The sequence below is a fragment of the Petaurus breviceps genome, unplaced genomic scaffold, assembly GCF_028583685.1.
Source record: "Petaurus breviceps papuanus isolate PSGF00001 unplaced genomic scaffold, PetGlider_PUasm1.0 90730, whole genome shotgun sequence".
NCBI classification, from domain to species: Eukaryota; Metazoa; Chordata; class Mammalia; order Diprotodontia; family Petauridae; genus Petaurus; species Petaurus breviceps.
The window spans coordinates 11488005-11513533 of NW_027187324.1; the positions used below are offsets into that span (position 1 = coordinate 11488005).

At 38.0% G+C, this 25529-nt stretch overlaps 1 protein-coding gene across 3 annotated transcripts in view; it reads right to left on the reverse strand.

Moving 5' to 3' along the window:
- Positions 1–871: 871 nt before the first annotated feature.
- TBC1D4 (TBC1 domain family member 4) overlaps positions 872–25529 on the reverse strand; it is a 222076-nt gene continuing 197418 nt past the window's right edge. For all 3 annotated transcript variants that reach the window (XM_069066800.1, XM_069066798.1, XM_069066799.1), the window contains 4 exons: positions 17811–17970; positions 11903–12072; positions 9921–10100; positions 872–3294 (listed from right to left, as the gene is read on the reverse strand). In XM_069066800.1, the coding sequence (XP_068922901.1) occupies positions 3061–3294; positions 9921–10100; positions 11903–12072; positions 17811–17970 (744 nt within the window). In that variant the 3' untranslated portion in view covers positions 872–3060. The remainder of the gene's footprint in view (positions 3295–9920; positions 10101–11902; positions 12073–17810; positions 17971–25529) is intronic.

A 25529-nucleotide genomic window follows, 5' to 3' on the forward strand; every position in this document is an offset into this window, starting at 1 on the left:
ACATAAGACTATATATATAGCAAATGAAACGTTCAGCCTCTAACAAAAATGCTCTATCCCTCTTCTTGGGGCTGTCTCTGCAGCAGGGATCAGTTATAACCCCTCCATGGTACAGTTAAGCAATGTCCACAGAAGCTACTAACAAGCCTACAATACAGACAGGGTCCTAGGAAAAAAAGCAAAGGAAGGCTGCCACATACAGTTATCAAAGAGGTTGGAACAAGTATAGGTACAAACAAGGGGCTGCACCAGGTCGTTCAATTCCAAAGTTCAGTTTTCTTCCCAGTACAGCACTCTCCTGGCTGTTATTCAGACTCAAATCATGGGTTTATTCCCACTCCAAATGCTTCATTACTGGATATGGTATTATACATTTAAAGCCTTTAGTCCCAGAAATTAAGAGAGAATGAATAGCACATTTTTATTAAAATGAGGGATATGTTTGACAATTTCCTGAAAGAGACATGTTACAAAAACACATCACATATTATTGCTAACAGCAGGTCTGACATTCAAGCCTTGATTACACAGAAGCAGATTTAATTTGAGAATCATCCAGCCCCTTCCCCCACCCACCCACCCTTTCTGCTACTGTGCAAGTTTGATCTCTTCATTCTTCTCTTTTTTTGTACCTCAGTAGAGGTATAGGAAAATTGAAAAAGTTAAGCCTAAAGCAGTTCAAGGGGTTCCCTTTAAAAACATTCTTTTTTGTTTTGCTTTTTTAAAAGCTATGCTTCAGCTTGAAGTACGATGGACAACTGAGAATTAACTAAGTTGATTTTAAATAGTAAATTCCTTTTCTTTGGAGACCTTTTAAAAGGTTTTGACCATGAACTCCCCCATCCCAAAATGAAAAACAGATCCACCAGGCCATGGAAAGAAACTGCAGCGATGCCTTTATTGGAGATTAATCAGACACTACATTAACTTGATGGAGATAAAACAAAGAGCAGAGCACAACTGGTGCAACCTAAAAAATCACAAAGAGGAAAAAAGGTTCATTTTCAGAGAGTGTCTGAGTCACTTTCATCTCTGAACACTGTACGGACGACTGCAAGTTCCCAAGGGCTTTCTCTCTTACAGACATGTTGACTACAATTCATTTTAAACCAAACCACAGAGTATCCTTCTCCTTAGCTTCCCTAGGCATTAATCATTTTCCGTGTCTATACACATTAGATAAATCCTGGTACCAGGGCAGAACAGAAATATATGTAGTCTATCAATGCATTTGTTACATTCAAGATAGGAAGAAAACCTCTCTACTGCCAGAGAAATTATTCTGCTCCAATAAAATATTCTACAGGAAGCAATCAGTTGGTTGGCCAGATTTCATTAAGGTACCTAGCTTTTCCATCTAATGAAAGAGAACTTTAACTCATGTAACTTTATTAATAAGACTTTTTCTTCAGAAACACAAAAACAAACAATGTCAGTTACTACAGCACAGGTAGGATTGTAATCGGATTCATGACAATAATGCACCAACAAGGTTCAGAGGTGGTTGGGTTTCAGTACTTTTCTTTCTTAGTATTCTACTGTCCATTGAAAGGTAAACTTCTCACTGAAGAGCCAGTCCAGACGAGTCAGCGATTACATAAAAGTACTTTTAAAAAGCAGAGGTGCTAAGTACTGCTGAAGAGCAAAGAACGCTTCATCATTTACTATATTGAGTCTCCTTTGTAGAGGCTATTTAAGAATTGTTTCTTTATATGGAGAAATGTATGTGGGGGGAGAGGCAGGGTTTGTAATTAAAGTCTGACTAATTTCCTTCCATATATGCTGTATGGCTGGAGATCTACATAGTTTATTTGTGCTTGGATAAAATGCTGGGAGTCAGAATTTAGAATTTAGTCCTGGGACGGGCATAAGGCTACATTTCCTATTACCCATTAAGAGATTTTAAAAAGAACTTTGTTCTAATTCAGTTCACAGTTTTGCAAAATTTTACATGGAAAAAGGAAGAGCATCATACTCTATTTAATTCTGTCAACTGTGAAAAGAAATAACATATTATTACAACATGGCACTTGTAGAAAGCCAAGTATGGCTGGCAAAGAAAATTTGAGTTTACTTCTTCTCAGACCTTCTTCAAAGCAATTAGAACAAAAATGGAATTTTGAAATGTATTTGAAGAGGAAGAAAGTAAATCCTTGTTAGTGACTGTCTTTTACATAGCACCAAGTAAAGGCGAAGTTCACAATTACCAGGTTACTTTGAGTAACAAATGTAGACAGGCTAGACATTTAAGGTTCCAAAGTGGATGCTATCTTGTGGCCTCATTGACCCAGTTTGGCTGTCAACATTGGTCCAGTTAACCATATAATTACAAACTCCTCCCCTTACCTTGGGCATTCCAGGTAAAACATCTTTTTGTTTTATTTAGTCACACTGCTAGAAAATGATACCTACCCCGAGTGAACATGCATGTAGAAGCAACATGCTAAAGATGGCACCTAACAGGCAGGTATGGATATGTACCACATTCCCTGAAAAGTCACATGAAAGTGACTGTCAGTCACAGTCACAATCCTCCCATAAACAAGTCAGTAGAATTTGTGACAGGCACATATGCATTTACACAGATTTTCAACAAAAAAGTGAAACATGCTGTTTTCTTTGGAGAAAAAATACATTCATTTCTTCAAGTATTATTCAATATATAAAGACACAACATCTTTATTTCACTAAAAAGACAAAAAAGATTTCACATGTGTATGGGGAAGTTTTGCTTTTTCTTCCCCTGGTGGTTTACTTTTTTTTTAATTTGCTCTAAATATACACCTACTTGTCTTATCTGAAAGCATGAATTTTTTGTTAAAATTTCCCTTTATGTCTATGTACACAATCAATAACAGCAGCAAAAGACCCAGCACGAATGTTCTTAATAGCTGGGGTTTGCAGATGGCATTAAGGGCCCGCTTGGTACCACTGGATATTCCAAACCAGTTGTAGGGGACTCTATTCCACTGAATCTCCCGAGGCTGTCAGCAACATGCACACAGCTCCTTTCCTCCAGCCTCTTACATGGCACTGCCTGCTGAGGTGGCGCTTCTTAAATTATGGCTTGTTTCCTACTCTTGCTTTATTATTTGGGTTACAGTTCACTTCCCTCAAGAGCAGTTCGCAGTCAGCCAGGGCATCTGCTGGCAAATGCTTCCTGATTTGTTCCACCGTCTTCTGGTAGGTCAGTTTCTCCTGCTCCAGGGATCGGATTAAGGACTTCATTTTGGTCTCTCGAGTCAAAAGATTTTCAAGGTTGGATTCTAAGCTCTGGATTTTAGCATGAGCCACCTGTTTAAAAAATTTTTAAATATACACACATATGTTATATAAACTATATATATATATATATGTATATACACAGATACTTGGCAACATTTGGCATTACAAAATGTTAGAATTGGAAAAAGACTCAAATCACCTAGCCCAACCCATTCATTTAGTAAGGTAATTTCATCAAGGAACCAAATCTTAAGTTCATTATGTATAATGCCTCTATGAAACACACACTGAGAAGCCAAGAGGACTTCCACCTCAGAGACAAGGAAAGATCTGAGCCCCTCAGAGCCAGAAAGAAGCACTAGAAGCCCTGGACAACTGGTGCATCAGAACCAGCAGATGCAAGGAGCCAAGTACATATTCCACGTCTAAGTTCTCTCCTAGGGGCACCTCACTTCCTATCTTTCTGGTATACAGAGTCCAAGTTGGCTCTACAGGTGAGGTTCAGTCTAACCTTAAGGATCCAATCACCAGGTATTAACCAACCCAAAAGTTTGGCTCAATTGCCCTGCCGGCTCATTCCCTTCTTGCACAGTGTTTGGAATTTTCCTGCCTCTTCCCTCTTCCTCCTAGAGATTTCAGGTTCACAAAAATCTGACTTTCTCCAGAAAACACTGCAAACATGGCTATCCTGTGCAGTACAGGTTGATCTTTCTCCCGCATGATCTGAAACACTAGGCCAGAGAGAGAGTAGGCACATTTCTTCCTCCTTAGTGCTCAAGATTGTACTTCTGCCTTTGTCACTCAGCAACTTCCCTTTCCTCGAGGCCTTCTCCAATCATCTTTATAACCTGGTCCAAAGCCTTGCCAAAGTCATCCACTAGACTCCAACCCATTCTTCCTCATTCCTCAGGAAACTGGCTATCTGGCTCAGTCTTCTAGTGATCCCCAAACCTACAGGGAATCTGATGATTATTTTGCAAAGGTATTTGAACAATTTGATTTGTCATGCATACCTTCTGTTGAATGTGTTCTGGGATTCCAGAAAGGATGTTTAAAGCTTCTTTTAAATTTAATTTTTGATGTAATTACATCCTTGCATTGGAAAAGCCTAACCAAATGAAGTAAATCATGCCCAGATCCACTCTCAGGGGCCCACTTTTATCATTTTAATTGTACTTGGGGTGTAGGACTAGTACGTTCTTGAAGACACTGCATGGGCTATGTTATCTATAGCACTGTATAATAACAATTCTAGAAAAGGCAGCATACTTTACTGATGCTTGTCTGGTAATCACTTCTGTCTTATAGCAGAGGGTTTCTGGTGATGAATGAACCTTGTGGGGATTTTGTCTATAAATGAGTACAATTTAGAATAATGCTATGGTAATACCTGTTTTCATCTATAGTTAAGTACATACACATGCCTAATTTTAAGACTGGCTTCTTTTTTTTCTATTTGAACTATGTTGACTGAGTCCACTATAAATTTAGGCTAATTACAAATGAGTCCTCACAATTTCAAGGCAATCCTTTTACTCTTTCCTGATTCATTTCCTATTATACTCTCCACAGAAACTATTCAAAGCTCTCTTCTCTCAAACCTCCCACTTTTCTTCCTCTAACCTCTCAGAAAAAACTCTCACCTCCACTTTTATTTTACTGAGAAAAATGAAATAATCTTGCCACAAGTGCTTTACTCCTAGACATCTTCTCCACTACCTCATCAACCCCTAGATGCCCAAACCACAGACCATAACCTAGAGGCTTTAACCCTTTCATCTCCAAAGCTTATGCCCTGGGGACCTTGCTGTCCTCATTGGTGACTACCAATAGGTCAACTATTTCAGGAAGACCCTCTTTATACTTCACTCTCTATGCCCTGGCCATGTTCTCCACAGTCACGCAGGAAACCAATGCAACCTACAGGACAGGCAAGCCACCTTAAATGAAGCAGCAAGGCAATCTGACAAGTAGACAGAAGCAACAATGTGCCAGGCAAGTCGAAACACAATCACTACAACCTTCCCTTAGATCCTGATATGGTTACTCCAGGACACTACCAATGAGCCTTGGGAACAGCAGTATCCCTCAGACCCTAGTTTTGCTTCCATCCCTGGGTCATCAGTCATCACTGAGGGGAACAATCACCATGGAAAAGAGGTCGCTTTCTTCACCACCAATACGTCAACTACTGATTAACTGTCACTAAATGACAGATAAAGCCTAGAGCCTTAGGAGCAACCAAATCCCCAGTCTGGTGGTCCTGCTTCCAGCCAGGCCAACATCTCAAACCAACATACAGGGAAGTAATTTCCACAGATTTCAACCTGGAGCTACTTTTGCAGGGGTACTGCAGCCCCTACAGCCATCACAGCTCCAGAAGACACCAAAAAAAAACCAAAGTTCTAACACCAAAGTCCTTGGCAATGTCAAATGTTTAAACTTCAGAGAAGGATATGATACGATAGGATCAATGGAAATAGCACCAAAGAAAACACTTTATCTATCTGGTTGTTGCATCTAAGGATCATGATACCTTCTCATGAGCTTTGCAGTTGAAATTTCCTCTGTGTGTTGTCTACCCTATGAGAAAACTCCTTGAGGGCAGACTATCTTGATTTTTCTATTTGCATCCCGAGTGCTTGCTATATCATAAATGTTTTTCATTCATTTACTTTGCCACTGTGTATGTACCTTCTCCTGCACCTACCTCTCATATCCTCCCTCTCTTCCTGGAATCATGTTCACATCAACTCTGATCAATCTCTCTGCTTTTTAACCAAGACCAAATTGTGTTAATAACTGCTTTACAATATAGTTTGAGATTTAGCACAATGAGGTCCCCTTCTTTCAAATATCTTTCTTGATATTTATTATCTTTTTCCCCCTCCATGTGACTTTCATTATTATTTTTTCTAATTCTATAAAGTAATTCTTTATCAGGGCAGCTAGGTGGCACGGTGGATAGAGTGCCTGGCTGCGAGTCAAGAAGACTTATTATCATGAGTTCAAATCTAGGCACAAACACTTACTAAGCTTTGTGACCCTGGGCAAGTCACTTAACCCTATTTGTCTCAGTTTCCTCATCTATAAAATGAGCTGAAGAAGGAAATGGCAAACCACTCCAATATCTTTGCCAAGAAAACCCCAAAAGGGGTCAGAAAGAGTCAGACATGACTGAAAAACTTCTACACAACAAAATTCTTTGGTAGTTTGGTATGGCATTGAATAAGTAAATAAATTTAGATAAATTTTATTGCCTGTCATTTTTATGTTGGTTAGTCCTAATCATGAACAATTAATATTTTCCCAATTATTTAGGTTTATTTCTATAAATAGTTGTTTATAATTGTATTTATATCATTCTTATGTATATCTTGTAAGATAGATTCCCAAGTATTTGATATATTCTATAGGGTTTTCAAGAGGAACTTCTTTTATCTCTTTCTGGGCTTCACTTGTTTTACAGACAGACAGAGAGATAGACAGACAGATAGATAAAGACATAGATATATATGTGTTGTTGATTTTTGTGGATTTATTTTATATTTTGTAAATTTGCTAAAGTTATTGTTCCAATTAATTTTAGTTGACCCTTAAGGGTTATTTAAGTATACTATCTAATATATACAAAAGTGGTAATTTGTTTATTCTTTATCTGTGCTTACTCCCTTCATTTCTTTTTCTTACCTATTAATGTAGTAAACATTTTAGTCCTATGACAAAAAGAAATGGTGGCAATGGACGTCCTTGTTTCACTCCTGATTTTATTGGGAAGGATTCTATTTTAACTCTGTTACAAATAGTATTAGTAGATGATGACTAATGAGAATGCAATATGCTGGAAAAGACAGCAGAGGGATTAGCCTTGGCAAGCACAATGGCCAACTCTTTGTCGAAGATGAAGGAAAATCTCTCTTCTCTGTAGGTTCCCATGATACTGCTCTCTCGGTTCTCCTCTTATCTGCCTAACTATTCCTTCTCAGTCTCCCTTCTTAGAGCTTCATCGAGGTCTTGCCTATCAACAGGGGATGTCCCCCAGAGCTCTGCTCAGAACCCTCCCTCCATACATCTGCTATCATGGATTTAATTATCATCTCTATGCTACTGATTCTCAGATCTAATTATCCAACCCTAATCTCTCTTCTAATGGATTCTCTCTCCAAATGCCTACTGGACATCTAAAAACAGAATGTTCCATAGACATCTTAAACTCAACATGTCTGAAACTGATCTCATCATCTTTCTCTTAGCAGACCATCCCCTCTTCCAAACTTGTTTATTATATTGAAAGTACCATCACTCTTTCAGTCATGCAAGCTTGCAACCTAGGTGTTATCTTCAACTCCCCACTCTCAGTTAGCATTTATCAAGTTCATACAATGTTCCAGGCACTGTGCAAAGCACTGTGCATACAAAGAAAGGCGAAATACAGTCCCTGCTCTCAAGAAGTTTACAGTCTAATGGAGGAAAAAACATTGAAAAAACTATGTGCATACACAATATAGAGGATAAAGGCACTAGCACAGAGAAAAGGCACTAGCACTAAGGGCAAGGGATTGAGAAAGGCTTCTTGCAGAAGGTGAGACTTTAACTGAGATCTGAAGAAGTCAGGAGGCAGAAGCAAAGCGAAAGAGAGCATTCCAAGCAGGAGAGAGAGCCAGTGAAAATGCCCAGAGGTCAGAGATGGACTATCTTGTTCAAAGAACAGCAAGAAGACAAGTGTCAATGGATTACACGGGCGGGGGGAGAGTCATCCAACCTAAAGAAGCTGAAAAAGAAGAAAGGAGCCAGGTTCTAGGGGGTTTTTAAAGACAAGAATTTTATATTTGATCTTGGAGGAAACAGGAAACCACTGGAATTTACTACATAAAGAATGATATGATCAGACTTGTGCTTTACGAAGATGAATTTGATAACTGAGAGAAAGAAGGACTATTGTAGGGAGAGATGAGAGACAGATTAATTAGCAAGCTACTCATGAAATAATCTAGATGTAAGGTGATAAGGATATGCACCAGGATCATGTAGTGTCAGAGCAGAGAAGGTGACATATACAAGAGATGTTGAGAAGGTATAAATGATAGGACTTGCCAAATGATTGGATATGGGGAGTTAGTGAAGAGGTGAGGATGACACCTAGGTTGGAAGCCTAGGTGACTGTGAGTATGGTGGTAACCTGGACAGTTAAAGGGAAGTTAGAAAGAGAGGATTTTTGAAGGGAAAAATTTTGAGTTTAGTTTTGGAAATGATGAGTTTAAGATGTCTATAGAATATCCTGTTAGGGGTATCTAACAGACAGTTGGAGATAAGGGTACCATTACATCCTGGGCCATCTCCAGTCATCCCAATCAATACCTAGCCACTAGACCCAGATGACTCTGACAACTGCAAGTCACGTTATCATCTCCCTGATGTTATGGGACTCTTGAGGAACAAAGGACAAACACAACAGAGGTTAGCGTTGGACAAATCTGAGAATCAACTGCATAGGGATGATAACAGAAGCCACAGAAGATGATGAGATCACCAAGTGAAACAGTATAACTGGAGAAGAGAAGATGGCTCAGGACAGAGCCCTGGAGGACATTCACATTTAACAGACATGACCTGCTTAAAGACCCAGCGAAGGAGACTGAGAAGGCAGGTGGGAGGAAAAGCAGTAGAGAATACTGTCTCAAAAATCTAAAGAAAAGAGATTATAAAGTAGAGAGGATGATCCACAGTGGCAATGGCTGCAGAGAGGTCAAGAAGGATCAGGATGCAGAAAAGTCCATTAGATTTGGTGATCAATGCATCATTACTTTGAAGAGACCAGTTTCAGTTGATGAGGTCATGAGCCAGAATGCAAAGAGTTAAGAAGGAAGAGGAAAAGAAGCAAAGGCACCAATTGTAGAGAGCTTTTTCAAAGAGTTTAAACAGAAAAGGGACAAGAGATATAGGAGAGAGCGATGGGTCAAGTGAGGGTTTCTTAAACTTGGGGAGATACAGGAGTGTTTGTAAGCAGTAGAGAAGCAGCCAATAGACAGAGGGAGATTATCTACAGGAATAATCTAGAAGAAAACAATACTGAAAGACTTCCAAACTCTAATCAATGCAGTGACTAATTATGACTTTTAAAAACATATTAAATATACCTGACCCTCATTCTTTCCCTCTAGACAATATCCTACTCATTGTTCTAAGTCATGCTCAATGCCTATTTTCTCTCCAAATATTCTAGTCAACACTGACACCTACCACTTCTGAACTCTTCTAGAATTTCCTGTCAGTACCACTCATTCAAGTTCTTACTCATATACTGCCTTGTATTCTTAGATAACTGGTCTGCCTGGATATACCTTTTACACCAAGGAGAGATGAAGCTACCAAAGAAAAGTGATCACTTACACTTTATTAGCTTTTCTGTATCCTCCACAAAATTCAGTTAAGTTCTATGCACATGTATAGTAGGCACTTTATAAGCATTTGTTGAAGTGAGTTCATTTGTATCTCTCCAAAGTGCTCAGAGAGCTGTGCACGGACTAGGCCAAGGGTGAGAACCTTAATAAAAGGATTTGTTCTGTAAAGCTTGGTTGGATTCAGTCAAAAGGCTGCACCTGAGGACCTAGAGGGCCACATGTGGTCTCGAGGTTGCAGGTTCCCCATCCTTGAAGTAGGCTCTAAGTAAGTTAAACTAATATTTAACTACTTACCTGTAATTTTTCCAACAAGTCCATGTTCTGTCTCTTCAGCTGGTTATTAGCCTTCTCTAGCTTTTCCAGAGGCTCACTCTCCTCACAGGAATGGGGGGAGGACTCCTGCAGTTCATCTTGTAGCACGTGGTACTCAACCTCATATGCATGAAGCTGTTTAGAAATGTCCATCTCAAAAACCTGTGAGAAGAGGACTGTGAATTAAGACTGGCTATATGCTATGAACTTCACATGGTGCATAGGATTCAGAGATCATATAACTGCAAAATGCATTAAATATCAGGGAGTCAATCTACCAAGGTATAGTCAAGACTTCTAGAAATACAATTACAAATTGCAATTAAAATATAATTTGCAATTACTTCTTTTCGATAACAATTAAAGAAAACAGAATGTAAATAACTGGAGGAACATTAATTGCTTGTGGTTGAACCATTACAACATAATAAAAATAGCATTACTACCTAAAATAATTTAAATTTAGTGCTATACTACTCAAATTACCCAAAGGGTATTTTATAAAATTAAACAAAAGAAAAACAAAATTTGTTTGGAAGAATAAAACATCTAAAATCTCAAGGGAAATAATGAAAAGGTACGAATAAAAAGTAGGAATTGTCTCCCTCCCAACTGTTAGGCACCTCAGCCCATGGTTCACCTCTCTAGGACTTTGTTCTTTCACAGCCAGAAACATCATAGTGCTTCTCTCTTCTCATGGCCTTTCTTGACAAGGACCACCTGCGTTCATGGCTCCTCACTTCCCAGAGGTAAACAGTTTTTCCTAGCACTGTCACTGTCAAAACTCATTATCATTCTGTGCCCAGAACCAGATCACAGGAGATGCAGCTTTTTCTCTGTAGAGGACCTCATCACAATGCAGCTATTGATCCAAGTGGATTTATAAATTCTTGATTCTATATTTAGTTAGGGTGACCTAAATGTCTAGTTATCTATGTGCCTAGCTATCCTTACACACCTAAATGGGTAAACTTTTAAGGTGTCCTTCCCAAAAGGACTATACTCATGCTTTCTTAACCATCTTAATTGGGCTCTATGGTTCAGTCTTATGAAGTACACATTACACAAATTAAACATATACAGAAAAATTATACCTATTTTTAACCACTCAAAATTCTGCAGGCCCCATAAATTAAATTACCATGGTTTTTTTTAATACAAATGGTGGTACATAAAATCCTATATCATAACATATTCATCTTAATACATCTATGAATGATCCATTTGTATTTTTCCCTCCAGTATGTGACCATGCATCCTTCATCCAGGACACTCACTATTGTTACATTTGTGGCTTCTGAATCAATGAGAGCCAAAGTCATTTCCTAGAGTCCTCAATGTAGTATAAAGGGAATTGTATAATTGTGAGAATGATTTCCAGCTCTAAAACTATAATTTTTTTGTGATATGGGTTGGGGACTTCAACTAGACCTGACTTTTCTACAATATGTGCTAAACCCAGGCAACAAAGGTGACGATAAGGAGAGCATGAGGGAAAGAACCTTTGGCACTAGTGGTTGGAGAGGTAGAGAAAGGGCTTCTTCCAAGAGCCAAGAAAAGCAAAAATTCAACTTACAAGGTGAATGGGTAAACACAGGAATATATGCCCCCTAGGATTACTCTGACATGAGATCAAAGCTAAGATTTGTTATATGATTATAAGAAGGTCTGTTTAATTAATGAGATACCTAGGTTCCACACCCTTATAGATCATCAGCAGAGAAACATTTATACAAACTACCAACTTGCATTTTTCTAGAGTCAGGATGACCCTTGTTCACGTGCCATCTCTAACATATACTGTCTGTGTGACCCTGGAGAAGTCAACTGTTTTAAGGCTCTAAGTTATAAAAGAGTCATTGATCTGCATTGATGAATTGATGATAGGGCTAGCCAGCTTCCTCACTGGGAGTTCTAGTTTTAAAAAATCCTGATGTCAGTTTTTTTTTTAATTTCCTTCTTACCTGGGTAATTATTTTCTCCATTTCAGATGTATTCATATCTGGTATTGTGTTTTTAAGAAATTCCACTATGTTTTCAAAATTTTCACATTCCATTATAAGGGCTTCTTGGCTACTTAGTAGACTGAGTGCCACCTTAAATATAACATCAGTTCCCTGAAGAAAAATAATATCTAAAAAAAAGAAAATCATTTTAATTAGATATTTAATGACAATAAAACTAATACTCTCTGGTAAAATACTATTTGATATTATCACAGCAGACAGATGAAGAACCACTTAAAGTATTTATTTTTCTTAAAGAAACTGAACTGTTAATTTATAGGAACTAAGCAAAAATTTTTCAAAATGACTTAGATTTAAATGCTTCTGAATTTTTTATTTAATCTTAGAAACCAAATATTTTCATTTTAATCTGGCCCAGTAAAAACTGTCAATAAAGTCAAATGAAAATTCAAATTATAGACACATTTATATATACCTATATCTGTGTCTATCCATACTTACTTACAAATCCATTATATATTTTAAAAATATAAACCCCCAAAGTCAATGCAACACACTGGAAAGAAGGAAAAGCACATAATACCATCTGAAGGTATTTTTCTTCACAGAAAGAAATCTGAAAAGTAATGACCAATTACAATTAAACCATTATCACTATTATTAAATAAATAAATGAACCAAACAATAATTAACTGTACCAAATCACAGCGAGAAATAAAAAAGGAACTTTTCCATCCTATTAATCAAGAAAAAGACATATGCTAAATGGGAGGATAAAGAACAGTAAATATCACCTAATATAATACAGGAAACACGATGAGGATAAAACAGCTAGACTATCATTTAATATAGTACTCTTCATTGTAACAAAACTCAAATTCATGTAGTGTTTTAAGATTTACAAAATGCTTTCTCCACCATGCCCCACTGCCACAGGCAATACAAGTATTATTACTGAGTCAATGAAAGTAAGTGACTTGCTAAAAGTTACACAGCTATTTAACGAAAGAGCCAGGATTCTAACTAACATGGATCCTCACAAAAACCCTATAAATATAAAGTACATACACATTTTACTGAGGTGACACAACTGAGCCTTGAACCTTAGGTCTTCTGGCTCCAAATGCAAGATTCTTTCCATTCAACCCAAGAAGATAAGCACGTTGGCTGATATGATTAATTATATCAGCGTTTCGGAACCCTGATATTTCATCCATGTGAGTGCTTCCACCACCAATGAAGCACATAACCCTTCCATGCCATATAACACTGCTGCCCTTATCAGTTGCTTGAGCCAAAAGAAATTTCAAATTATTACCTTCTGGCAATCATGTTCTCTGAATTTAGGTAGGCTGCTCCTCAACCAGTACTTCAAATCTTTCCAGTTTGTGAGGACCAACCCATTAAAACTGATGTTGTATTGACAAAGCTGTCAGAATACTTACCATTATATAATAAGACTTTAATGGAAAATGACCACTAAAACATAATTACCTCTATTTCCAAATCTCTCCATCTAGATCAGGGATTCACAAACTACTACCTAGCCTGCAACCTGTTTTTGTGAGACAGCTAAAAAATGTTTTTTACACTTTAAAGTTTTATTGAAATCAGAAATGTAAAAATTATTCTTGACGCATAGACCGTTCAAAACCAGGTGGTGAATGTCTGCCTGACCCCTGTTCTAAATAGCTATGAAACAGAAGGGCGGAGAAGGAAGAAAAGAGAAAAGATTCCAGACTTATAAGTGTACCTATAAAGGAAACTCCCTGGAGTCTAAACCTCCTCCAATATTAACAGATAAACAATCCTGAATCAACAACAAGACCATAAATTAATGTTACATACTCCCAGTCACAGAGTCAGAATGTGTCCCAGGAAGCACTTGGACCCTAGTATTGCTAATTTCGAGGCCAATTCTCTATCTGCTATGTGATGTTGTCTCTATATATTTCAATGTGCCACAGCAAAACAAAGAACCTCAGATAAGAGCAGACAATGACATAATCAGTGATAACCAGGTTAAATCCTCATCATCAAACATGCTTTTCCCATCCTGAGCTACGAAAGCTGATTAGAATTCAAAGAAGGAAACGCAAATGACATCATGACAAAGCTCACAGTGACATTTACGGCATGCCCAAGAGAGTATCCTCCAGACTTTCAAAGCTAGAAGTGTTAGAAAGTGATCTCTACAGAACGACAGTATCAGCCTTTTGAGGTGAGCCATAAGACATTTACCCAATGAAACCTCACACTGATCTAAGCAAACTCTTTCTGGAATGAGACAGACTAGATTTTCTCTGAGGAAAGAAGAAGTGAAAAATGAAAGGATTCACAGAAAGACATATTAAGGGAAACAAACTCCAGAGGAAATGTCTTTAGAGAAAAGCAGCTATGTCAATGAAAAAAATAGGTCTTTCAGGAGAGCCTGATTCAGTGATTCTTAGGCTTGATGTCATCCTTTAGATGGGTTTAATCTATGATTTTATTTTCTTCCAGTGATAACCTCTAGAGAGCCTTTGAGAAAACACAGATACAAAATACTGCCTTTACTAATTACCAACATAGATATCTAAGCATAAGAAAAAGATGAACCTTCTCTGAAACCAGAAATTTACTGAGAAATAATAATAATGACTATACTTTAAATTCAGCAAAATGTATCAACCACCTCTAGTGTGTAAAGGCATGAAGAGAAATTCAGAATTTAAACAAGACATGGTCCCTGACTTCAGAAAGCTTAAAATCTAATAGAAGGAAAAGTTCCATACATAGAGAACTATAATTTATAAAAATACATGATATATTCATTAAAAGGGGGCTAAACAAAGGGCTATATGAGGCCTGAGAGAAAAAGTTATTACTAACAGGGAGGACAAGCCAATGCTTCATGGCAACAAGTACAAAAGCAGAAAAAGCTCTAGACTTGGAGTTGCAGGACAGACTTGAGTCCGAGCTCCACACTGACTAACTGTGAAACCATGGATAAATCACTGGATTACTTTGAGGTTCAGTTTCCTCACCTGTAAAACGGAAATAATAATAGCTGTACTACTTACTACACATAGTTTTTGGGTGGAAAAACTTGGCAAATCTGTTATACAAAGAAATTGGAGACATGTGGCCTTCAGTGCTGTATTCACATGAATTACAAGGAAACAGCATTTCAGTTGGGCCTCAAAGAATGGGTAGGAATTCAATAGAAAGAGAAAAGGAGGAGATAAAAAGGAAAGAAAAAGGGACAGAAAGCATTTGCTTTAAAGTTCAGAATATTCCCTCATATATCACTTGGTCTTCATAACAAACTTCTAATGGTCTAAATTATAAGATTTTTTTTTAGTCACTGGGTACAAGGACAATAAGTGAACAACAGTTTGAGGAAAACTGACAGAGTAAACCACATTAATCGTCCTTGGAAGGGAAATGCAAGGTTTATATTAAGAGTCCTAGAATGAGGGTAAGTATGTGTACTGTATTTCTCTAAGCTCACTATTTTTCTTAGGATTTGGGGTAACACTAAGCCATTGAGTGAAAGACTATATACAAAATTCCATCTGTGTATTACTTTTTAAATGAAGAATTTGACGTGATTAAGTCCTATAAAGAGACTGTGCTCACCTACCCCTATTTCTCCTAAAACAGAGAACCTGATGTGAATCCTGACTCCTGACACTGGTCATTTTCATGACTCTCAGTGAGCCATTTTAATCTTCCTGGGCTTCAGTGTCCTCAATGATAAAATGAGACTTACACTAGATGAAAGCTAAGGTCATTTCCAGATCTACTTATGATCATATGATCCTATCCCTTGAAAAGAATTAGGCTGATTCTTTCTCAATCCAAAGATTATAGATAGTACAAGGTGGGCAGTGCTGTAAATAAAGCAAGGCCTTCTACGGAACTGAAGTTCATATTATTTTGCCAAATTTCATTCAATCCCTTAACTCCAAAGGAATCTAAGGCTAAAGTAGAAAAGAAAAGCCTAAAAAGGTTGGTTGATTTGTTTCTGGATTTGTGTTGGGGTTTTTCCAGAATAAGGATAGGGGCTGTAGCACTGGCTAGTGTGAACAGCACTGGCTCTGGAGTCAGGGAACCCAGATCTGACTCTTACTATTCTGGGCAGCCTTGGGCAAGTCATTTAACCTGCCTCAGCCCCAATTTTCTCATCTGCAAATTGACGAGGATGGACCAGATATGTGAGCTGTGAGGTTCCTTCTAAGATCCTGTGCATATTTAATTTATGTCCAATCCCAAGCAGAACTCCAGAGACATGTAAGTGGTGATACATGATCAAACAGAAGAGTCATAGAAAGAAGAGGGGCTTAACCACATATACACACATACATTCATGTCTAATTTGTGCAGATCCTCAGTAGACAAAGTGCTACTTTTTTTTTTTAAAGCAATTGGGGTTAAGTAACTTGCTCAAGATTACAAGGCCAGTTATTTCTGGGTGTGGTGCTGAGTATCTGAGCCCAGATTTGATCCCCAGGTCATCCCGACACTGGAGCTAGTGCTCTTACTCGCTGTGCTACCTGGCCGCCCCGAAAGTGCTACTTCTAACTAAGTAGTTGATGAGATGACTGTATAAAAAAGGAAAAGAAATAAATGTATTCACTGACAAGCACAGAAATGAATGAAAGCCATAAGCCATGCTTCCTGAGGTGGTGAGTGAAGAACTTAGGCACTGACCTAACACAGGCCCTAGCAATCAATATCTGGATTTCCCCTAAAAACTTCCTCCTCTCTCAGTCCGTGGAAGTCCTGTTAAAGGTTCCTCATTAAAAGGCAAACAAATTCCTCAGTCCCTCCCCCCACTGCCTTGGGCAGCCTCCAAGGCCAAATGCCCCTCAGGCTTTTGTCTTGGCAACTGTACTGCAGAGTACAGCACCCTATACACTGCAGGCAGGCACCTAGTAAACATCTGATGCATTTGAGCATTCTGATTCTCTAGGCCACTTTTGTTCCTCTTTGCATTTGATTATAGACTCCCTGGCTAAAAAGGTGAATCTTGGAAAGGGCAGACTAGTAAGTTTTTAATTTTTAACAAGATGGCTGACAAATAATCCAGAGAACAGATGGTGCTTGACAACTGCCACAATCCAAAATGCTAGTGCTCACCAAATAATACTGAGCTGTCATGTGGAAACTAAGTTGTGACTCTCTAGGTAGTGCTCTGAGTTGCTTGAAAGTGCCACAAACAAATAGCTGAATCTCTTTAAAATGACACTTGGAAAGTAGGTGACTGCCCACCCTTCAGGAACATAGGCAGGCCAGCTCAAGTTATGTAAGGCTGTTCAGTCATATATCTACCACTCAGACGTCTGAGCACTCTTTCAAGCTGTCCCTTGGCCAAGATGGAGGACGGGGAAAGGGAACTAATGGTTAATAGTACCAAAAGAAAAGCCAGGGTAAGCAACAAAAAGAGTAGTTAAAATCATCACTCTGATAGCAATAAAAAGAGATAATTAAAATAACATATACAAGGGTCCTCAGTTAGATATTCTCACTAGGAAACAGTGTATCTTAGATGGAAAGAGATGATGTCTACCAGAAAAAACAGAGCAAAGTCAGATCTAAAGACTCATGCAGAAGTCAGTACTGTATGAGTGCTTGGCTCAGATTCAGGAAAAATAAGACACTGATTTATCTTTCAAGAACACGTGAAAATAATAGCTCTACTGCTGCCTGTCCAATGGCAGCTCAACTCTTGGGGTTTTTCATTTCAATTCTATTTAAGACTCAAATGGTTTCAAGTTATTATCAATATAGCCAGATACAAAGATCAGATTCCAATAATAATTTGCCACTGTTAACACAAGATGTAAAAAATGGGGGACTAGGTAGTGTTTTGTCTCTGTAATAAATAAAAATGCTCAATTGACTACAGTTCGTATCTTACCAAAAACTCTGGCTACAAATCCTAGTGGAAACTGGGAGGCAAACAATGTGAGGAACCAGGGGGCAGCATAAAGACTGGGGCTGATTTCATTCTCTTCAAGGTGATTGTAGAGATCTCGATGATAGTCATGAAGGAGCCTTGAGAGCTGATACATCTGAATCTAAAGTTAATTTTAAGAGGAAGAAAGTTACATGCCTGTTTTGATGTTTCCAAAGTACACAATTCACACTGCATTAAAAAGTTTTTTTATTCTTTAAACTTCATATAAACTTTCTCAAAGCGATCCTATTAATATTATGAGTTGGAGTGATCCAAAAGTCTAAGTGTTTTTAGATCACAGAGGGTCATCAAAAACCTATCCATAAATGTCAGACAAGTCCCAAACATTTATTTGTATAAATGAAAGTATACATCACACAAAGCTACTCTTCATGATCCAAGACAACTCCCTGTTTATTCCTATACACCCTTCAAAGTCCAGCTCAAATACAACTCTTGACATTTCTTATCCCTAAAGTAAAATAGTTAAGTAAGATATTCTATCTTTGATTAGAGGTATTATTTGTGCATTAATGTGAAATTAATTTTAATTTAATTTAAATTTAGGAAATTCAGTTTATTTTCTTACTAATCATAATTAGTCTTTCAAACAAAAATTTAAACAACTTATGAATTTGCTAACTATCTGCCCTGCTCACTTTCAGCTAGGCATTTGATCTTTAGATATAACTTGTTTGTTTTAATGCTAAAAATTTCTATGTCACCCAGGCTAGAGGTGACGTGCCACTTGCTGGCCATATCCCACTGCTGGCATGGGAACTTTGACATGCTTTATTTCTAATCTGGGCTGCTTCACTCCTCCTTAGGCAGCCTGGTGGACCCCACCCCCTACGCGTAGGGGCTCATCATCTTAGTGCCAATATCCAATAGGCTTAGCACACAGCAGCTGAGAACTCCCAAGTCCAATGATACACCAATCTTCCCCTCCCCATTAGCAGAGATTATAGACTTGCCCTCTACCACTGCCACGCAAAAAATATATACTCAGAAACTTAAGCTGCTGCTAATTCTAATTCCTTCTTACTACTATTTGCTATGATCATGTAAAAGTATAGCTATAAAACAAAGGAGCTTATCATTAGTGAAATATAAATGGTTAGAAGAATATTAATATATTTCAGTAGGTCCTACTAATAAAAATATTACTTTCATGTGTACTTCAACAGTAGATTCTAGTTCTACAAACTGGAAATACCAGCTTTAAATCAACATAACAATTAATTTGCTATAATAAAGTTTACAGGAAGCCAACAGGGAGGTAAAATTAAAAGAGATCATACTTAATTTTGAGTGAGTTCATCCAAAATATTCTGTTGTTCTTATCCAGGAAAATAATGGTTATAACACAAAAATCACAATTTTATGATGTTTCTCCAGCCTAAGGTTCTTTCAAAGAAATTATATGCATCAGGATCACACAAAGAAATCAAGTACACTTATCTGACCAAAAAGATTTTAATCTGTATAATACAGAGAGCACTGAGCTGGCTAGTGGTATAGACATAGTTTAATTTAAATATAATCCAAGTCAATTCAATAAATAGTTCTAAAATACCTATTAAAGGTACTATGCACTAGGCAAACACAGACAAAAACAGTCCCAGCCTTCAAGGAAGTTACCTAGAGAAGGATAGAGAATACAATACTTATCCAAATAGTAAATATATAATAATATGAAAATAGAAAGAACGCTAGCAACTAAGACAATCAGAACATATTTCCTCTAAGGCATCACATCTGAGTTAAACCTTGGTGGAGGGTCAAGGTCCTAAGAGGCTGAGTAGAGGAAACAGTTCCTGGCAGAGGAGATGAAGAAAAGGCAAAGATGAAGAGAAGAGAATGCCGAGTTCAGGGAATAGCAAGGAGTCCAAATGTATGAAGGAGAACAATGTGAAATAAATCTGCAAGGGTGGGATTTAAATGCCAAGGTGAGGAGTTTACATTTTTTGTAGCAGCAACAGCGAACCACTGAAGCTTCTTGAGCTTTCTGACCACCTCTGTATATAACTAATGTGGAATGAAAATGGAGAGCATCAGAGATGAGGAAGCTGATAAATTTGGAGGCAACAATGTTTTAAAAAGACCAAAATATATACTGAATTTCACACATGTTGAAAAGGAAGGGAAGACTAAGCCAATGATGAAATCCATGAAAAAGGAAGGAGACAGACCTAAGGGCCCAGAGGTAACTGCAATAAGAATCTTAATAGGGTGCTATGGGGGAGGATTGGTAAGTGATTTCACTACAAGAAGGGATTAAAGAAGGAAGTGAGCAGCAAGAGGATATGCCTACTTTGCTCTCCAGGGGCAGGATAGGTATCAGACAACATAAACAGATACTAAAGACAGTGGTCACCATACTCGTGGAGCTTACAATCTAGTAGGATGATAGAAGATCACAGATGTAGAGCTGGAAGGGAACTTAAATATCATCTAGTCTAACCCCTTCCCTCTACAAATGAGAAAACTGTGGCACAAAGCGGTTAACTGAGGTCACATGGGCATTAAGTGACAAAGCCAAGATGAGAAACCAGATCCTCCAACTCCAAATTCATCACTCTTTCCAAGAGAACACACATAATACAAAATAATAGAGAACTGAACTTAAAAGGATAATCAAAATGTTATTATGAAGAAGGTCATCATTACAATTGGGGGAATCTAAAAAGGCTTCTTGGAGAAATTAGCGATTGTTTGTTTGTTTGTTTGTTTTAGAAACAGGTAAGGGGAGAGGCTCACTCTGATGGATATCTTGACTGGTGGTTCTGAGCCATGGTTGGGCTAAAGTCAATTAAGTACTAACATGGTGAGCCCCCAGAGTGGAAGTCCACAAAGCTATCCAAGGAGTGGTCAAAGGAAATCAGGTAGGAAAAATGGAGCAGGTTAAAGTTTCCAAATCAATCAGCACTGGGACCTGTAAGGGGCTGTTGAGGTAAAAAGAAAAAAAAGAAAAGAGAAGGGGAAAGGAGAAGAAGAGGATAATTCCATGTGTGCCACTGGAGGAAGGAGAGAAATAAAAATACCTCTTATTACAGTGCCTGCCATTTTAAAAAGCCCTTTCTTTCATAAAAAATCTAAACTATTTCATTTACCTTTTTAATTAAAACTAGAGAATAAATATATACATATTTATGTATGTATATAGGTATGGGTGTGTGGATGTGTAGGTGTGTGTGTGTGTGTGTCATAGAAGAGACAGGAAAGGGGACAGAGAAAAAGAACAGGAAATGGTGAGAGACAAGTAAATGGACAGAACATAAACTGGCTTGATATTTTGCCAAACTCCTGAAAGACAGAAGCTACCATTTACTAAGTACCATTTTTTCTTAAATAAAGAAAAAAAATGTTAATATTTAGAATAGAAACATTGTCCTCTCTAAAAAGCTGTTCTGAGAGTCCTCTGTTCCTCATTTTCTTTTTTTTACTTTATCAGATGCTTTATTAACTTCTAGTTTACATCATTCATTTCTGCAAGATTTTGAGTTACAAATTTTCTCGCTGTTTTTCCCTTACCCACCACCCCAAAACAGCGATCCCACTGGATATCCCCTCCTCCAATCTACTCTCACTCATATCTTCTCCCATACCCCCTCCAACTTTCCAGTAGGGCATGGTGGATCTGTATGTCCCAATGCTTGTATATCTTATTTCCCAGCTACATGTAAAATAATATTAATAATAGTACATATATATATATATATATTTAAAACATTTGATTTTAAAACGTTGAATTCCAAATTCATTACCTTCCTCCCACCCTTACTGGGAAGATAAGCAATTCAGTATAGGTTGTATGTGTGTAGCTAGGCAAAACATTTCCATAGTGGATATATTGTAAAAGACTGACTATATTTCCCTCCCTCCTATCCCACCTCCCATTTGTTCTATTCTCTACTTTGATCCTGTCCCTTTTCAAAAGTGGGTGCTTCCAATTTCCCTCCCCCAAAGACTGCCCTCCCTTCCATCATCCCCCCTCTCATCCCCTTCCCCCCTACTCTCCTGTAGGGTGAGATACCCTATTTAGTGTGTATCTCATTCCCTCCTTAAGCCAATTCAAAGAGAAAAAGGTTGACCCATTCCCTTTTGCCTTCCTTTTCTTCCCCTCCATTATAACCATTTTCCCTTGCCTCTTCTATACGAGATAATTTACCCCATTCTGCCTCTCTCCATCTCCTCTCATTATATTTCTCTTTCATGTCTTAATATCACCTTTTCCTTTTAAGTATCATCCCTTCCTATTAAACTGGTCCTGTGCCCTCTGTCTATGTATACCTGCACACATATATATACATACTCACATATGTATTCATATACCCATATACCCTCCTATATAGACATATATACATATGTATACACATATACACATACATATATACACACACATTTCTATTCCCTTCAACTATTCTCATACTGAGAAAAGTTTTATAAGTTACAATTATTGCTTTTCCATGTAGGAATGTAAATAGTTCAACATTGATAAGTTCCTTATGATTTCTTTTCCCCATTTACCTTCTCATTCCTCTCTTGTTTCTTGTATATGAATGTCAAATTTTCTATTCAACTCTGGTTTTATCATCAAGAATGCTTTAAAGTCCTCTATTCCATTGAATGACCATATTTTCCCCTGAAACATGATACTCAGTTTTACTGGGTAGGTGATTCTTGGTTTTAATCCCAGCTCCTTTGACCTCTAGAATATCATATTCCAAGCCCTTCAATCCCTCAGTGTAGAAGTTGCCAGATCCTGTGTTATCCTGATTGTGTTTCCACAATATTAAAATTGTTTCTTTCTGGATGCTTGTAATATTTTTTCCTTGATCTGGGAATTCTGCAACCTGGCTATAATATTCCTAGGAGTTTTCTTTTTGGGATTTTTTTCAGGAGGTGATCGGTGGATTCTTTCAACCTCTATTTTGCCCTCTGGTTCTAAAACATCAGGGCAATTTTCCTTGAGAATTTCTTGAAGGATGATTTCTAGGTTCTTTTTTTGATCATGGCTTTCAGGTAGTCCAATAATTTTTAAATTATATCTCCTGGATCTATTTTCCAGGTCAGGTGATTTCCCCATGAGATATTTCACATTGTCTTCTATTTTTTCATTTGTTTGCATCTGTTTAATAGTATCTTTATTTCTCATAAAGTCCCTAGCTTCCATTTGGTCCAATCTAATTCTGAAGGAATGATTCTCTTCAGTGAGCTTTTGAGATTCTTTTTTCATCTGGCAAATTCAACTTTTTAAGGCATTCTTCTCCTCATTGCCTTTTTGAGCCTCTTTTGCCATCTGAGTTAGTGTATTTTTTGTTTGGGTTTTTTTTTTTTTTTTTGCTTTTTGGAGGGCAACTGGGTTTAAATAACTTGCCCAAGGTCACACGGCTAGGTTTTTTGTTTGTGTGTGTTAAATGTCTGAGGCCGGATCCAAACTCAGGTCCTCCTGACTCCAGGGCCAGCACTCTAGAGTTAGTCTATTTTTTAAGGTGTTATTTTCTTCAGTCAGGTTGTTGACTCTCATTTTATAATTTTCTTGCATCATTCTCATTTCTCTTCCCAATTTTTCCACCATTTCTCTTATCTGGTTTTCAAAATCCTTCTTAAGGTCCTCTATGGCCTGTAACCAGGTCATATTTTTCTTGGAAGCTTTTGGTGCAGGAGTTCTTATTTGGTTTTCTTCCTCCTGTTCCATGCTTTGATCCTTTTTGTCCCTAAAATAGGAGTGTAAAGTTGGATTGCTCTGCTTGCTTTGCTTGCTTTGCCTCCTCATGTTGCCACTCAATTACTTGACTTTTGGGTTTTTGCCACAGTAGGACTCTGCTACCAGACAGGGGAGCTTTGTCCAAATCGCTGGGGTTTTCTCAGCTGACGAAGATATTACTTGGGTGCCCTCTCTGAAGCCTTCACATGCTCTGGAAAGGTGGTCCCACACCCCAGGACTTCCACCCTAGACCACAATCCAGATCCAAGCAGGTTAAAGCAAGCGCAATTACCCCTCAGACTGGTCACTTGGTCCCCCTACAATACGCAAGCCAGGAACGGAAGCTGCCACATGGGGGCGGCAGCACAGCCGCAGATCCTCAGCAGCTTCTCCTTCCAGGGGATAAAGGCTGGACCTCACTCCTGAACTACCAGATCCCAAAGTCTACACTGCACTGACCTCTCACTTTGTCCTTAGCATCCATGTGTTGATAATTCTGGAAACTGCCACAGCTGCTGGTGATCTGAGATCCCTCCACCGGTGGCTGGTCAAGCCCGCCCTGGGGCTAAAACCTCAGACTCGCCCATGGCTGGGGTTGGCTCCCAGAGTGCTGTGCTAGCCCCTTCCTGCCAGCCTGCCGGGCTGTCCTCAGCAGGAGGTTAGCTTCTCTGTGTCATTTTGTGGGTTCTGTAGCTCCAAAGTTTGAAATGGAGGAGCCATGCAGAAATCCTGTTTCTACTCAAGCCATCTTGACTCTGCCCCCGTTTCTCATTTTCAATGAAGGAAAATTCTAATTCGTTCTGTGATGTGGTAAGTTTTGAGTCTCATTTTGCTGAGGGAAAAGTTCTATTCACACATTTTACAAACCACTAGAATATTGTTATTCAAGACTTTTGAGGTTCGGCTACAGTTTCACAAATACAGGTAGAAATGGAACTATCTCTTGGGTGATTACCAGTTAAATAAAATTGATTTATATATACAACACATATATTTCATATAGACACCTAAGTGATTTGTTTCTAAGTGAATTTTGTAGTATGTCTACCTTTAATTATAAAGAACAAAAAAAAAAACTTTTGTTAAGTTTTTTTGGAAGAGATTACCCTATATATAAAGATCTGAATTTCTGTATCAAGAAGCAAATTTATTTGTCAGATAAAAAAAAACCTTAAAGAAATTATAATGGAAGTGATTTCTGTCTCTGTAGGTATCACCTTCCACATTTCTACAAGCAGCAAATACTAAATAGTAGTTATATATAGATGTTATCTTCAGAATTCAATACTATTCAATTCAAGTGACCTACCTGGGACAAAGATGTATGAGGTGATATTTGAAGAAATTTTCTAGTCTCTTTGATAACAAATTGACATGTTACCTACAACTACCACCATCTACTTACTGCATTCCTACTCTTCATACCACCTCTTCAAGTGGTGACCATACCTTGAAGGTGACTATACATTCTCATGTGTAATCTATATTGCACTGCTTACCATCGGGGGGCAGGGAAGAGAGGGAGAGTGGAAGGGACAGAATTTGGAACTCAAAACTTAAAAAAAAATGCTAAAAATTATTTTAACATGTAATTGGGGGGAGGGAATAAAATATTATTTTTTTAAAAAAGCAGAGGTAAACCCTACCAAGCTGCAATGACTCCAAGCATAGGCTTTGGGAAGGGGGGGGGGGCGGGCAGGGCAGGGAAACAGGATGGGACTGTCCAGAGGACCAGGTTAGTTAGGTCTAAAGAGACTCATCATAAGAAGTTTGTCTAAAGACTGTCTAACAAGGTGAACATTAGATTCTTTCCATATTTGGGTACAGGAAAAATACACATTGATGATATAACAGTTCTTTTGAAGTTCCAAAGTATTTAATTCTCTCCCAAAGTTAGGGCAAGTATAGGAACTGTATGAATTTTCTCTACATCTCACTTTTCTAAGGAGGAAAATTCTAACTTACCACTC